The sequence below is a fragment of the Aspergillus sydowii genome (genome assembly GCF_001890705.1).
Source record: "Aspergillus sydowii CBS 593.65 unplaced genomic scaffold ASPSYscaffold_4, whole genome shotgun sequence".
NCBI classification, from domain to species: Eukaryota; Fungi; Ascomycota; class Eurotiomycetes; order Eurotiales; family Aspergillaceae; genus Aspergillus; species Aspergillus sydowii.
The window spans coordinates 1,282,123-1,295,390 of NW_024467862.1; the positions used below are offsets into that span (position 1 = coordinate 1,282,123).

The 13,268-nt window shown below is 50.9% G+C and overlaps 2 protein-coding genes across 2 annotated transcripts; both read left to right on the forward strand.

The window, feature by feature from the left end:
• Positions 1–762: 762 nt before the first annotated feature.
• Positions 763–8,886, forward strand: ASPSYDRAFT_149283 (putative Rho guanyl nucleotide exchange factor; the record flags this gene model as incomplete). Its single annotated transcript, XM_040841887.1, has 8 exons — positions 763–5,379; positions 5,436–6,566; positions 7,350–7,600; positions 7,769–7,868; positions 7,934–7,961; positions 8,127–8,176; positions 8,243–8,262; positions 8,316–8,886. The coding sequence occupies 8 exons, from the start codon at positions 763–765 to the stop codon at positions 8,884–8,886; spliced, it is 6,768 nt and encodes a 2,255-aa protein (XP_040703573.1).
• A 1,484-nt stretch (positions 8,887–10,370) lies between these two features.
• Positions 10,371–11,945, forward strand: ASPSYDRAFT_88671 (uncharacterized protein; the record flags this gene model as incomplete). Its single annotated transcript, XM_040852042.1, has 3 exons — positions 10,371–11,414; positions 11,801–11,856; positions 11,909–11,945. 3 exons carry the CDS (start codon positions 10,371–10,373, stop codon positions 11,943–11,945), a joined length of 1,137 nt encoding a protein of 378 aa, XP_040703574.1.
• Positions 11,946–13,268: the final 1,323 nt, after the last annotated feature.

A 13,268-nucleotide genomic window follows, 5' to 3' on the forward strand; every position in this document is an offset into this window, starting at 1 on the left:
CGCTCCATGCCTTTGCTCCAGAGTTGAGCTCGCCAGTGACGATGAAGTACGTATCTCCATCCTGGCTGCCCGTCTTCTGCTTCTCTCGTCCTCCTCTTTCCCTTGCACTCCCTCGATAATAACAGTAACAATAATATAATAATTACCCCGGCGATTCTGACGATTATTGCCGCCATTATTGTTCCTGGCTTCCGATCCAACCACTTTACCTTGCCCTCCAATAAGCCCCTCTCACCCTCTCGGCCCGCTTGTGACAACTCCCCCTCAGCGTCTCTGCTTGCTCCTCACCCCCTGCTCACCACAACTCGCTACTGCTCGACCTCCTGCTTGACGCCTGCAAACATCACTGTCCCGCGCGTCTTCGTCTTCCTCCAGGCCGCCTTATCACCTGTCGCCATCCCACGCACCTCTCCACACCGTCCTTTGGCCCTGTCCTTAGAATTGCTGCACGTCAATACTCGCTGCGTCTTCTCGGGTCACAGACCTCAGATCACCCCGTCGGAGCTTGGTGATCTTGCGTGGATTTCAAATATGACGCCGTATTGGGGTAGTGCTACCCGGTGACGATTGCCTTGTAGTTCTGGCTGGTCCATCTGCGACACTGTGGCTACTAGCCGTGAACAACGCATCGCAAGACTAGCATCCTTGAGCAGAAGCGATCTCCACCAACCATTTCTGTCTGGGGGATCCTCTCTGGCGAAATTTAAACAAAATTCAACTGAAAATAATTCGAAAAAAGAAGGTTTCGCCCAAGCATGAAAAATGTCCGGCAGTGATGTCGAACACGTTTCTGGCTTCGTTGACGCTGGCCCTCCCCGATCTCCGCGCCTCTCCTTGTCCAGCACAACCGATCGCTTTTATGACGCTCTTTCCGATAATGGCGCCCACGACCCTTCGCTGACTCTTTCACCCCCTCGTCCGACTTCGCCCCGGTCAGGTACGACATATACTACCCAGGAAGGTGTCTCAGATCCACAACGTTTTGCGTTACCCGCGACCGTTGCTCCGAACGGCTATCCTAACAATCACCAACATCGATCCTCCCCCGACCCTGACGAGTATTATCGCTCCCATTCACCTACATTGCCTCCGGGGGATGACCCTGGGATCCGAGCAGCAGGTGGCTCACAGTCCAAAACGCCCAACCCCGCTGTGGACGTCCGCTCTGTGAATACTTCACAACCTCGAGTGGCATCGGTGCCTACCCAGTCACTGGGCCTGTCACGTTTAGACCTGGGGAAATACCGCTCAGTGTCAGACACCTCTCGTTTGGGCCAGTCTGATTTTCCCAGCGGTCCTTCGCCCGTGCGGCCCTCGACGGCGCGCCCCAAACAAGCCTCGTTCAAAGACCTAATCAACAAATTTAATAACAACGTCGATCACGTCCTCCCCGTCCCCATCCCATCCGCCCCCGCATCCCGAGAGCAGTCCAGGGCTTCTAGCCCTGCTCCGATCGACCACGGCATACGACCTAGGGCGGCGTCTCGCAGGCGAGACACCGGTAGCTCGATAACGCGGAACCAAACAGCACCCCGGCGGGACTCGCCAGGAGACTTAGGCCGCGATCCTCAATCACATTTCGCTTTGCCTGTATTGAACACAACGAACTTGAATAACGGCTCGTTGGGTAATCACCAGCCATCGAATTTGCTTCCGCGACGGCCTTTATTCGGGGAGTTGCTCTCAATCGACAGAGACTTTCAGGGATATGAGATCCCATCGCACCTGCGACGTCGAGGTTCTGAAGGAAGCATTGCTACTCCCAACCCTGCATATCTAGATTCTTTCGATTCATCATCGGCTGCAACGCCTTTGACCCCAACAGCGTGGTATCTAGGACGCACACCCTTCTTAGAAGCAGTAAGTACGGGGGAAAACTCGAGTCGGCATCGACGAACAAGGAGTGATATACCAGGGAATTCACCGGTGGGTGTGAATACGCATCCGTTCGATTTTGACATGGCGGTTCCCGCCCCCTTGCATCCTAGTTCGCGAACGTCCATGGACAGCCCGCATTCCAAGTCGCGCATTCCAGTGTCTTCCCGCCGCCTTAATTCACCTGCCCCTTCAGACGATTCCTCACCGTCCCCGAAAGCTCATTCACCCATCCGCCACAACACACAAACTCATATTCCACCCAAAGGCCTCAGCCGTCTCCCCAAGCCGTCCCCGAAATCTGCCGGAGACCTGGTTTCTCATGGCCAACCCGCTTTCCCCACAACTACTACGCCAACCCCAACTCGCGGAAGGCGAGAAATGGGCTATGGTCGCTCCCGGACGAAACTTCCCGAAAAGAGTCCCCTACTGGAGGCCTACATAGCTGCACCACCTCCGAAGAAGTCACCCCCCTTGCGCAGTTCTCGACCTCGCCAACCCGTTTCGCACAATTCAACCGCTGCGTCTAGGTCACGAGTCGGAGAAACTGTGTCAAATCTTCAAAAGCAGATCCACCGCGAGCGAGAAGTGCGAAATCCACGCCCACGGGAGCGAAGGTTACCCGAACTGGGTAACGTCGACTTTGCAACTCGACGCCAGAAAATCCAGCAGGCGTTCAACCGTACGGTTAAAGAGAATGAAAGGAGAGAAGAAGAAGCAGCCGAGCTTCGCCGTCGAGCTTCCGTTCAGGAAAACCTCTCAAAACCCAACGGTAATATATCACATGAACCCAAACAAAGTGCGCAGCAACCGGCGGCACCAGAGTCTGTCCCCCAGCCAGATGATACAACGACGGTCATAGAAGAGTCCACGGAACCTTGCGAGGATGAAACGCCCGACAAGGAGGGTGTAGAGGCCTTCCCGCAACTTCATGTCAACACCAACGTTCCGAACGATAACTCCCACGCTACGACGATGGACTCACCCACATTAGGGCATCCCATCCTAGCCCAGGAGGATTTAGGGAGCTCAAAGCCCACCGATATGCCCCCAGAGTCCTCTACAGCTTCTTGCTCTGAGGATTCTCCCGTGACTACTTTCGATCCGGAACCGCAGACCGCGATATCGCAACAGGATGTGCATACCTCTCATAGGACTCTTTTGAGCGAGATTATGCGCATCCGTGAATCGAGCCCCAGCAGCTCCTCATGTGACGAACAGGAATATGGTTTCTCTGACAACGACGAGAAGGAACCCGTTCCAATTTTGCTAAGAGACAAGCTGGCCTTCGATGGTGCTATGCACGGTAGAACAACTCGAGAGACGTCAGATCTTTATGCACAGCGTAACCCGAATGCTGGCGACATATCGAACAGATGGAGTATGGGCTCGTGGTCTTCATCCTTGCGTCACCAACATTCCACCGACGACCAATGTGATGGAAGCGGAGATGACCTGTCTCAATTGCACCAATCCCCAGAAAACAGTGAGCTGGTGACCCAGTCTTGCTCTGCTTCTTCGATGACTCCGTCCGACGCCGGGAAACACGACACTAGTCCCCCAGAGTATAGCACCGGCGTGGGACACCAACCAACGCAAGACGATGCGAGTACTCGTCAGACGAAGGGGCATGCAAAAACACCAAGTCTAGCCAAACTTGGTGGTTGGGACTCGAAGAAGATTACGCAGCTTTATTTGGAGGAGCTTGCTCGTGGCAGAGATCACACTCTCCCACTTGATGTTCGCCGCTCCCCTGAACCACGCCCACCTACAAATGATCTACGGGCGGATGGGGGGACAGACAGCTTGGCTGATGAACCTGTAATGGTATCTAGGGTTGATGCGGTCCCCGCGTCGCATCGAAACTCTCATTCCGCTAGCCTAGTTCTACGAGATGACTGGGAACATGCATCTCCATCAATTATGGACTGGATGCAGATTGCTGCCGATGATGCCCCCGCGCGGCAGGATCAAACCGATGATACAAGCCCGCAAAATGATAGTGCGCCAACACCAACGCTTGCAACCTCGAACTCGCAACTGTCGCACATCGAAGACGGTAATACAGGTCTTGGTCTAGCTATCAATATCCAGTCACCGCAGGAGCCCGCACCCGAAGAACCTAGTGTCCCACCAATGCCTCTCCACGAACCTCCACCACCGCCAACGACCACGCAAACAGACACCGGCGTCTTTCAAGAACCGCTGGAGCGTGTCGGCAGTATTCCTCCTACCCAGCAGCCCATGAGTACTTCGGAATCCACTACGTTCGCACCGCTTGGTCCAGTTCACAGCGCTGGCAGCAGCGAGGACTCGCTTAGACGGCATACGACTTCATCGTCGCCCAAAGCGAGGGATTCATCCGCGACTTCGCTAGTACCTTCGAGCGTGGAACAGCCTCGCCCTGGCACTTCATCATCCCCTTCTCCTGATCAGCGCCGCCTAAAGAAACGACGACACGTAATAAAGGAGCTTGTCGATACTGAATACACATTTGGAAGAGATATGAAGGTCGTTGACGATATCTACAAAGGAACTTCAAGTTCCTGCTTGGACCTCTCTGCAGACGACATCAAAATCCTTTTTGCCAATTCCGACCAAATTGTGCAGTTCTCTATGCTCTTCCAAGACGCACTGAAAGAGGCAGCCAAGAGTGTGTATGTCATGCCTAAATCGCAACGCTGGAGTAGCAAGCGCGGTGGGCGGACTCTTCACGCTTCCAAGAACGACCCAGAAACATCTGAGGGAGTAGTACCAACGGAATTGGAGAAGGACAGGACGACCTCTATTGGTCAGGCCTTTATGACCCATATCGCTAATATGGAGAAGGTCTATGCTGAGTATCTGAAAAACCACGATGCTGCCAATAAAAAGCTTCAAGTACTCCAGCAGAGCACAAATGTGTCGATCTGGTTGAATGAGTGCAGAGAATGGGCATCAGATCTTACGAGCGCTTGGGATTTGGATTCTTTACTTGTCAAGCCAGTGCAACGAATCCTGAAATACCCTCTTTTGATATCGGAACTGCTCGACTCGACGCCGTCGGACCACCCAGACCATGCCTTACTTGTGAAGGCTTTGGACGAGGTTACCAGTATTTCCGTTCGTATCAACGAAATGAAGAGACGAGCAGATGTGGTGGGCCAAGTTGTAGGACGAAAGAGGAAAGAATCTGACGTTAGAATTGGCCTCTCTAAAGCGTTTGGTCGTCGCACGGAGAAATTGAGACAGCAAGTAGGCCTGTCTGACATGGTTGCTGATAAAGACTACGATTCTCTAGCCCAGAGATTCGGCGACAATTTCTTCCAGCTACAGGTAGTCATGCGCGACGCTGAAACCTACACTCGCGAGACTCAGGAGTCCATGGAGCGTTTCCTCGAATTTGTTTCCTCCATTGAAGCGTTCATTGATGTTTTTCAAACCAGCTATCCTGAGCTGGAGGGGAAATGGCGCGTTTTCAAGATTTCTGTTCAAGACATTATGGCAGGGACCTTGCCTGAACATGTGAGTATTGGAAGGATGATGACTAGGGACGATCCTTTGCTAATCTGGGTTTACAGCTCGATGTTGTGAGAAAGAGTGTGATTGAGCCTATGGTTACACTACTCAAACTCCATGAAGGTCCGCAGAAGGTCATGAAGAAACGCGACAAGCGCCTTATGGACTATGCTCGGTTCAAAGGCATTACCGCTCGAGGAGATAAACCCGACAAAAAGACTGCCGAGCAGGCAGATCAGTTTGTTGCCCTCAACGAAACTCTCAAAGATGAACTTCCGAAACTCTATTCTTTGACGGCCAAATTGATGGAGGCGTGTTTGAAGAACTTTATCCAAATCCAGACCACCTGGTTCATTGTTCTACAGAAAAAGATCGGACCATTGATTGACGCCTTCCCCGAGAACGTCCAGAAAATCATCGATGATTGGACAACGCGGTTTAACTTCTCGGAGGCGCAAGTGCTCTCTCTTGGAATTTGCAATGGATCCTTGCTCGCAGACTCGGTCAATCTTGTCAACTTTAACACGCCCTCCACAGCACAGGGTGTTGGCTCTCCTCGTCGGCCGTCAACAACGCATAGTTCTAGCACCCGGGCAATGGAAGAGTCGCCCAAAGTCTCTCATGACTTTAGCGCTAGCAATCATTCCTTCCAGTCACCCGACATTGACAACCAATCCCGAGTGTCTTTTGGCCGCCATCGCGCCGACTCAGCTTTCTCCGGCCGACCGGGGACCGAGTCGTCCGAACTGCCCAGAACTCAAGTGCTGCACCAAATCAACAGTTCGTCAGCTACATCTGTGCCTCCGGGACAGTCGAGCACCGAAACTTTCCCTCGTCTTCCTAGGCTTAGCCTCGACTCTCCATTCCTAGGGGACGTTATACAATCTTCAAACAACGAAAGCACAGCGGATGAGAACCAACCTTCGTCGCCTGCCGCTCGATATTCGGGATTCTTCTCTTCAGCAATGCCCATGTCGGATAACCCTCAAGAGGCTTCCGGCGCCGAATCCAACCCGACCAAACAGCCCGCGGTTTTATTTCTTGCGGCTAGTATCTACGAATTCAATATAGACCGAGCCCGTCGCGAAGCTGGATACCCTTATCTCACGTATGTTGCGGGTGAGATCTTCGATGTTATCGCCGAGAAAGGTGAACTATGGCTAGCAAAGAATCAAGATGACTCAACTCACCAAGTTGGTTGGATATGGAACAAACACTTTGCCAAGCTTTCGGAATGAGGTGTATCCTTTATCAACCTTGCTTGTCATGTGAAATATTATACATGACGCTCAACCCCTTGCCCGAATTACCCTCCTGCTTCCTCAAGTTTCTTTCCGGGATCTCCGACTGGGCTTTCAAATTCGATCTTTAATGGCCCACGGAGTTACTCCTATGCCCCGATCCTCAGACTGGATCTTTTCACGACGTTTGATGATCGTGTTTGTTGTTTCCCCCCCACAGTATTACCTCGGGACTAGCTACTTCTGATAATGACTGTCCTCAACTTGCGTTTTCCTTTGCGAAACCGTGAAGTGGCTTGGACCAGTGGTTGGCAGAATGTCCGGTTATTTTCTGTTTGCTTTTCTTTTTCGAGCTTAATACGTTTGGCGAGCGAGTTTATGGATTTTTGCTCTACGGAGCCGGTGTTTGCTTTTCGGCCGTTTTGATGGAAGAAGATACTGCTGCATATCCGCGAGGATGGCCGTGAAATGTACATCTAGATACCCCTTGACAACAATAAGAATTGCTTTGTAACTTCCATCTCGTGTTCTATTTTTAAAAGAATGTTATAGTAATCACTAATCAGTGCCTAAATGTCGTAGTATTCTGCAGTTCAGCCTTAAAGCCTTAGAGCCATGATCAGATGACGTGTGTCAGTGTCTTCCGCGGTTCCGCCAGTGACTGCGCCACAACTTTCCCCAGAATGGCACTGTGGCAGGCCCGCCGGTAGCCCGATCACCATTTGTCACAAGCAGGCAACCTTGGAACTCTTCTACTCTTCTCCCCCATGCTTCCTCTCACTGCCGACGCTCCGTCAATCGCTCACGGCTATAACCTCATCCTCGGCTCCTCGTTCGAACCTTCACAGTAAACACTCAAAGCGACGCTTTGACCTACCGAGCTCATCTCCGTCCCCCGATTGCCTTGTACACCCAGGTCCCCACGAGCCACTTTCCAACGAACGGACCCTAGCGGACTATCTCAACGCCGAGGTCGTTACTTTCGAGTCACCATCGCCATCGGTCAGCTCTCCTATCCGTATATATATGCCGCTTGGACCCTGATACGGGCTGAAACATCATCCCTTTCGTCGTCGACGATTCATCCCAGCCGGCCGAGACTAGATCAGATCACCCCAGCCCAGACCAGGCGAGCTACCTGCTTGCTGGTATAGACAGTATAGCCCTGCGTGTTGGGAATCGGGTTCCGCGGATACGATGCGGGACGGCGGGCTAGGGAAGCTCCAAAAGAGGATGAGAAGATTTGGGGATACGGTATGTATTTTTCCTCTGATGGGCAACCCATTGTGTGTTGGGATGGGTATTAATGAGTTGTATAGTTGAATCCGGATGATGCATACCTTAGCTGTGAGTCTCGATGAGTGTTTGTGTCAATTGAGTGTGGGTATGATGTATTCTGACTAGATCGGAGTTCATAGATCATGATATCAGGTGTATGTTTGTGGACTTCGCACCGTTCCACCTCGGACGATGGAAGGGCTATTACTGACCTTTGTGCCTCCGCGAATTTAGTGACAAGAGGCGATTTACAATCTCTCAAGGATGACTGGCTTACAGATAATGTTCGTGTGACTGACAGACAAAACATATTACTGCAGTAATTGCGGAAGCTGACTTGTTGCTACTAGATTATATCTTTCTGGGAGGAGTAAGTTCGGAATGGGCGCTGCACTGACTCGTCACCGTGACTGATTATCCTAGGTACTTGGAGCGCGAGTTTCTCACAGAGTTCAAGTCATCCAACATTGTTCTTCTCCGACCGAGCATGTCCTTTATGATCCTGCAGACACCAAATCCACATTCACTGCGTGAGGCGTTACCAGACTTCTCACGCACGACGCACGTCTTCCTCCCCATCAACGACTGCCGAAATGTTTCGGAAGCCGAAGGTGGCACGCACTGGTCCCTCCTTTTGATCTCGATAGTAGATGGCATAGCATTCCACTATGATTCATTACCACCAGGAAACTATTGGGAGGCCAAGACAGCCACGATGAAGTTTGGCGCTCTCCTTAACCGTCCAATCCGGTTCGTTAACCTTGAGGATTCACCGATACAGGAGAACGGTAGCGACTGCGGCGTGTTTGTCTGCTTGAGCATGCGGCACCTTCTCCTGAAACGATTACTTAGGGCCAATTCCAACGAGAAAGTTAGCATGAGCTTGGGTGGATGGAGAGTAGATGCACGCTCGGGCCGCAAGGAAATCGCCAAAATAATTGAGACATTCCGGAAGGAAGGTGAACGGCGAAGATCGTACGGTTCCCTCTTCTAACAGTGCCCCTTCGTTCTCTTGCTAACAACTCGCGCACGATATTCAGAGCTAGTTTAAGTCCTTCAGGGAAGAAATCGAGGAGTCCGCCACGGATCGAATGATGACTACCTAGCTACGACAACGTTTACCGTACATACTCTCCACGTGGTTCAGCTGCACGGATGGAAATAAATGAATAATACTCGGTTGCATCAGGCGTAATGAGGTTGGGACTGGGTGGGGCTTGGACATTATTGACATTGACTTACGAGCATGAACATGAACATGAATTACGCACTTGACCTTGATCTTGACCTGATGCGCTCCCATTCCTTCGGATTATCGATACATCTCATTAACTACTACTACCAAATTCTTTGTCCTTTGGGTTTTGCTTCAGGTCGTGTGGATAGCGTGATGGCTTCTAGCATCTTCATTTTTGAATGAGCGTGTTTTGCATTGTCGTTCGGCCTTCAGCCTCTAGGCTTGCGGCCGAAGTACCTAATACCTATTTCTATTGAAAATCTTTGCTGTTACATATAATTGGAGTCACGAGTTGATAATATAAGCTACAGTACCGTACATGTAGGGCTTCAGAAATCATACGCATCATGTTTAATTTGGCCTTTGTTTACCTCGCGGCTCTGACAGTACCAGCTACAGTAGAGATAATTGATGGATTACAACCTGAAGAACGATAGGAGAGATCCAATCCAGTTAATTGGCTATAATTAAATAGTCACTTACCGTAATATCTGAATGTTTACTAATGCCTACTCGACTTACCTGTACTCATTCATAGCACCCATCTCAGAACCCGACATAACCCACGAGCTCATTATACAGCCTGAGAATTCAGGATTCAAAATATATGTTGCCATGGAAAAGCAGCCGGCGTGAGATTATACCTCACATAGGCAGGTAGGCTCTCGGTGCATGATGGTTTCGAGTGGTGGTGTGGTTAGTTGCTATAGCACCGAGTGGCGGAACCATGGTTGACGCCCTTCAACATGAGCAGGGAAAGAAGCGAGTGTACGAGAAGTTGTCGTTGGAATAATGCTTGTATCTGAGCTGCGTCTGCGGGTATACGCCCCTTGAGGCTCTTGTAGGGCTCGGTTAGCGTTGCAGTAGCTCTGTCCGCTTTTGTATAGAGTCAGACTTAGCCCTAAGCTCATCTGAACGCATTGGGGGCGAGTTGTTGGCGTTATTCGTGCTCTTTTGGAGGTCCATGGCGACGGTTGTTATGATAGGAGAAGCGTTCTTTCTTTTCTTAATATCACCTCACTGTCGTGACTGCTTCAACAGCGTTCGCAACAACAACACCAACGCCACCGTGCCCTATATAAGCCGCTGTTTTGCTCGTCCTCTTCCTCTTCTTCTTTTTCCCTCTCCACACCTCATGGTTGTTTCGATTGCTAGTACCGTGCCTTCCCCACGCTGCGTTTTATCGTTCCCATCTTGGTGTTCAGGCTTTTTATCCCTTTCTGTTTTCTTTGCCAGTTCCGATGTCTCGACTCCGAACTGGTCGTCTTCCCCAGTTAGATCCACATCCAGTCGTTGCGCGTCTCAAGACACAACCTGCCTCTCGTTTAACTTTTCAACCCCGTGTCTCGACCCGCGCCAACCCCGGACCTACTGCCCGCTCCTTTTCGGCACCTCGGCCTACCCGGGACAGCATTCGTTCTTTTGAGTCGTCACGCCTTGGCTCTCGACTCCCAGTCAGATCCCCAAGTCCAACTCAACCACCTTCTTTTGAACGTCCAACTCAACTTCCTTCTTTTCGACGTCACGCCATCGTTGAGGAAAGGCGCTTGGCCCGACAGAACCGGCCTAGACCTTGGGCTACCGAGAGGTCTACTCAGCCATCCCGGTTGCACCTGTCGTCCCGCAACCCTACCCCCTCGACAATCCCGACAATCCCTACCAACAAGAAGTTGTCCGCGCGAGTCGGCAACGTTCGAGCTAAGCCCGAGACTTCGGTCAATGGCGGACGCAAGAACAAGCCAGCGAAACGCGTCCACTTCGGGGAGACTACCGTCATCCCAGTCACTCGTTGGATTGATCAGGTTCTCGACGTCTATCTTCCTCCTGAAATCAGGAGAATGAAGATCTTACAGGCGAAAGAAGATGCCCTTGCCGCCCAGGAGAAATACCTGGCCGCCAAACGCGCTGCCGGCCGCACAACCCGGCAAGTCGACAACGCTCGAGCTAAGCCCTCGGCTCCGGCCAAGAGTGAACGCAAGAGCAAACCGACAAAATCCGTTCGTTTTGGAGAGACCACCGTTGTCTCAGTCCCTCGTTGGATCGATCGCCGTAAGCACATCTATCCCGGCCCCATTGCCGCCATGGGAACCCTTCAGGGTTGGTCAGTTACTCCTTTGACGAAGCCCGATGAGGATGGTGAAGAAGAGAAGTATACCACGTACTGGGGTTCCGATTCGTACGCCGGTATCTTCGACCACATCTCTCAACCCTGCAACCGACAAGACTGTGCCTGGAAAGCCCTGGCTCGCCTCCAGGCTAGGCACCCCGACTGGACCCCTCCGGAGGTCTTCAGGTGTTGGCTTCGCAAGAGAGAGTCTGTCCGGAAGAAGGGTGTGTTTATGCTTTGAGCATAGTCGAGACACGCCTTTTTCTTCACTTTCGTTAACCGCTCTCGTCACCTTCATTTTGTATCCCACTGACCTGCACATTCTTTGTATACCCTTTCCTTCCTCACACCCTTGTGGTGGATAACTGAACTTGTCTCCCCCTTCCACTCGTTTCGATATCCGCTTATCCCCCTCCGTTCATTTGTCTTTCTTTTCTTTTCCTTTTTTTTTTTTTTTTTTTTTTTTTTTTCCTAATTGGGATCTTGACCTTTTCTTTTCTTTGCTTTTATGTTTTTGACTTAACTGGTCCATCGGACCAGTCAGTCAGCGCTAATGGATTATAGATCTCGCTGACGTTCGTCCTGCTGAGTATTGGTGGTGTTTTTCTAGGCGTGGACAGGTAAGCATTCATCGTGCCCATCATTTAGCTTCTGCTAACGTTCGTAAACTAGAGGACATCCGACAGTGGTTCCCTATGCACAGGGGTAATGGCGCACACTCGTACGCGAGAGCTAAGTCGTAGGCCATAGCCGGAGCGTCAGCGGCCCCGAGTCAATGGCCTCGCCGTGCGGGGCTTATGATGGCTTTATTTGGAGGGCGATGGGGTACGTCGTTTCTTAGTTTTAGGGCTTGCATATACTAACAAAACATCGGCAGTTGGTTGGTGGGAACATCGCCGCTCCCGACAATAGACTTCTTTTGTTTGATTGATAGCCACCGGGCTTGTTGGACTGACTGGAGGGGCGACGGGGGTAAGTCTTTATCCCAAGTGGTCCAACTTGGGATACAAGCTAATAATTCAACAGTTGCTTGGTGGGAAACGCCGCCCAATCATGATTCTTGACTTTGTTGGAGAGTCTAACGACAGCTTGAGGTAAGCATCCCTGGACATGCATTCATTACCGCCGTACGGACGAACTGACCTGCATAGCAGATTGTTCTTGTGGTGATGGTGGAGGATGAGGGTGAGGTTGGAAGGAGCAGGGCGTAGGTCTTGGCTGATGATCGTGTTGACGCTTAGTCAGGGGTTGGTATGGAGGGCAAGTATATATGGGCAGTCATGTATTCTACTGTTGTATTTAGCTGATCCAGCCTTTCATTGGCGGACAGAGACATTTCACCACCTCGACGGAATCGAGAAGCATTTATTCCTTTGCTACCTCACCTCGTAACCCATATCAATTTAGTCGTAGAGTAAGGTCTATCAAGTACACAGCGTAGTCAAAGACGGCCGAGGTGTAGATATCGAGAAACTAGTCAAGTTGGCTTAATCGTTGAAAGCGACCAATACGCCTAACGTATTAAATAGGACAAGACGCCCGGCTATCTTATAACTAACAATAACACTTGAAAACACAACAGAAGATGAAGATGAAGAGGAAGACAACGCCCAAGAAATGCCAACCAATGTTAGGAAGACCGATATGCAGTTGACGAATAACAATAACAGTAAGCACCTAGGAAGGCACTACACTAAGGTATTGTGTACATGCCCAGGGAAAAATAATGGAAGTATGGCGTAGGTACCTAGGTAAGTAGGCACTTTAGAATAAAACAAGAACCAGAACGGGAGCAACCGGAATCAATGTCACGACGATGAAGGAGGCGAGGGCAGAGCAGTCATCCTGAAAAAAGCCGTACCGGGATAGGATAGGATGGAATGGAATGGAATAGGAGGCAGCGCGAGTAAACGAGCAAATAGTCTATGGATATGAATAAAAGGTTCAGTTCGTTCGTGGCTTGGAAACAACTAGACAGAAGAGAAGACAAAGGCATCAGAGAGAGGGGTATTCGATGCCAATCAATTCGATT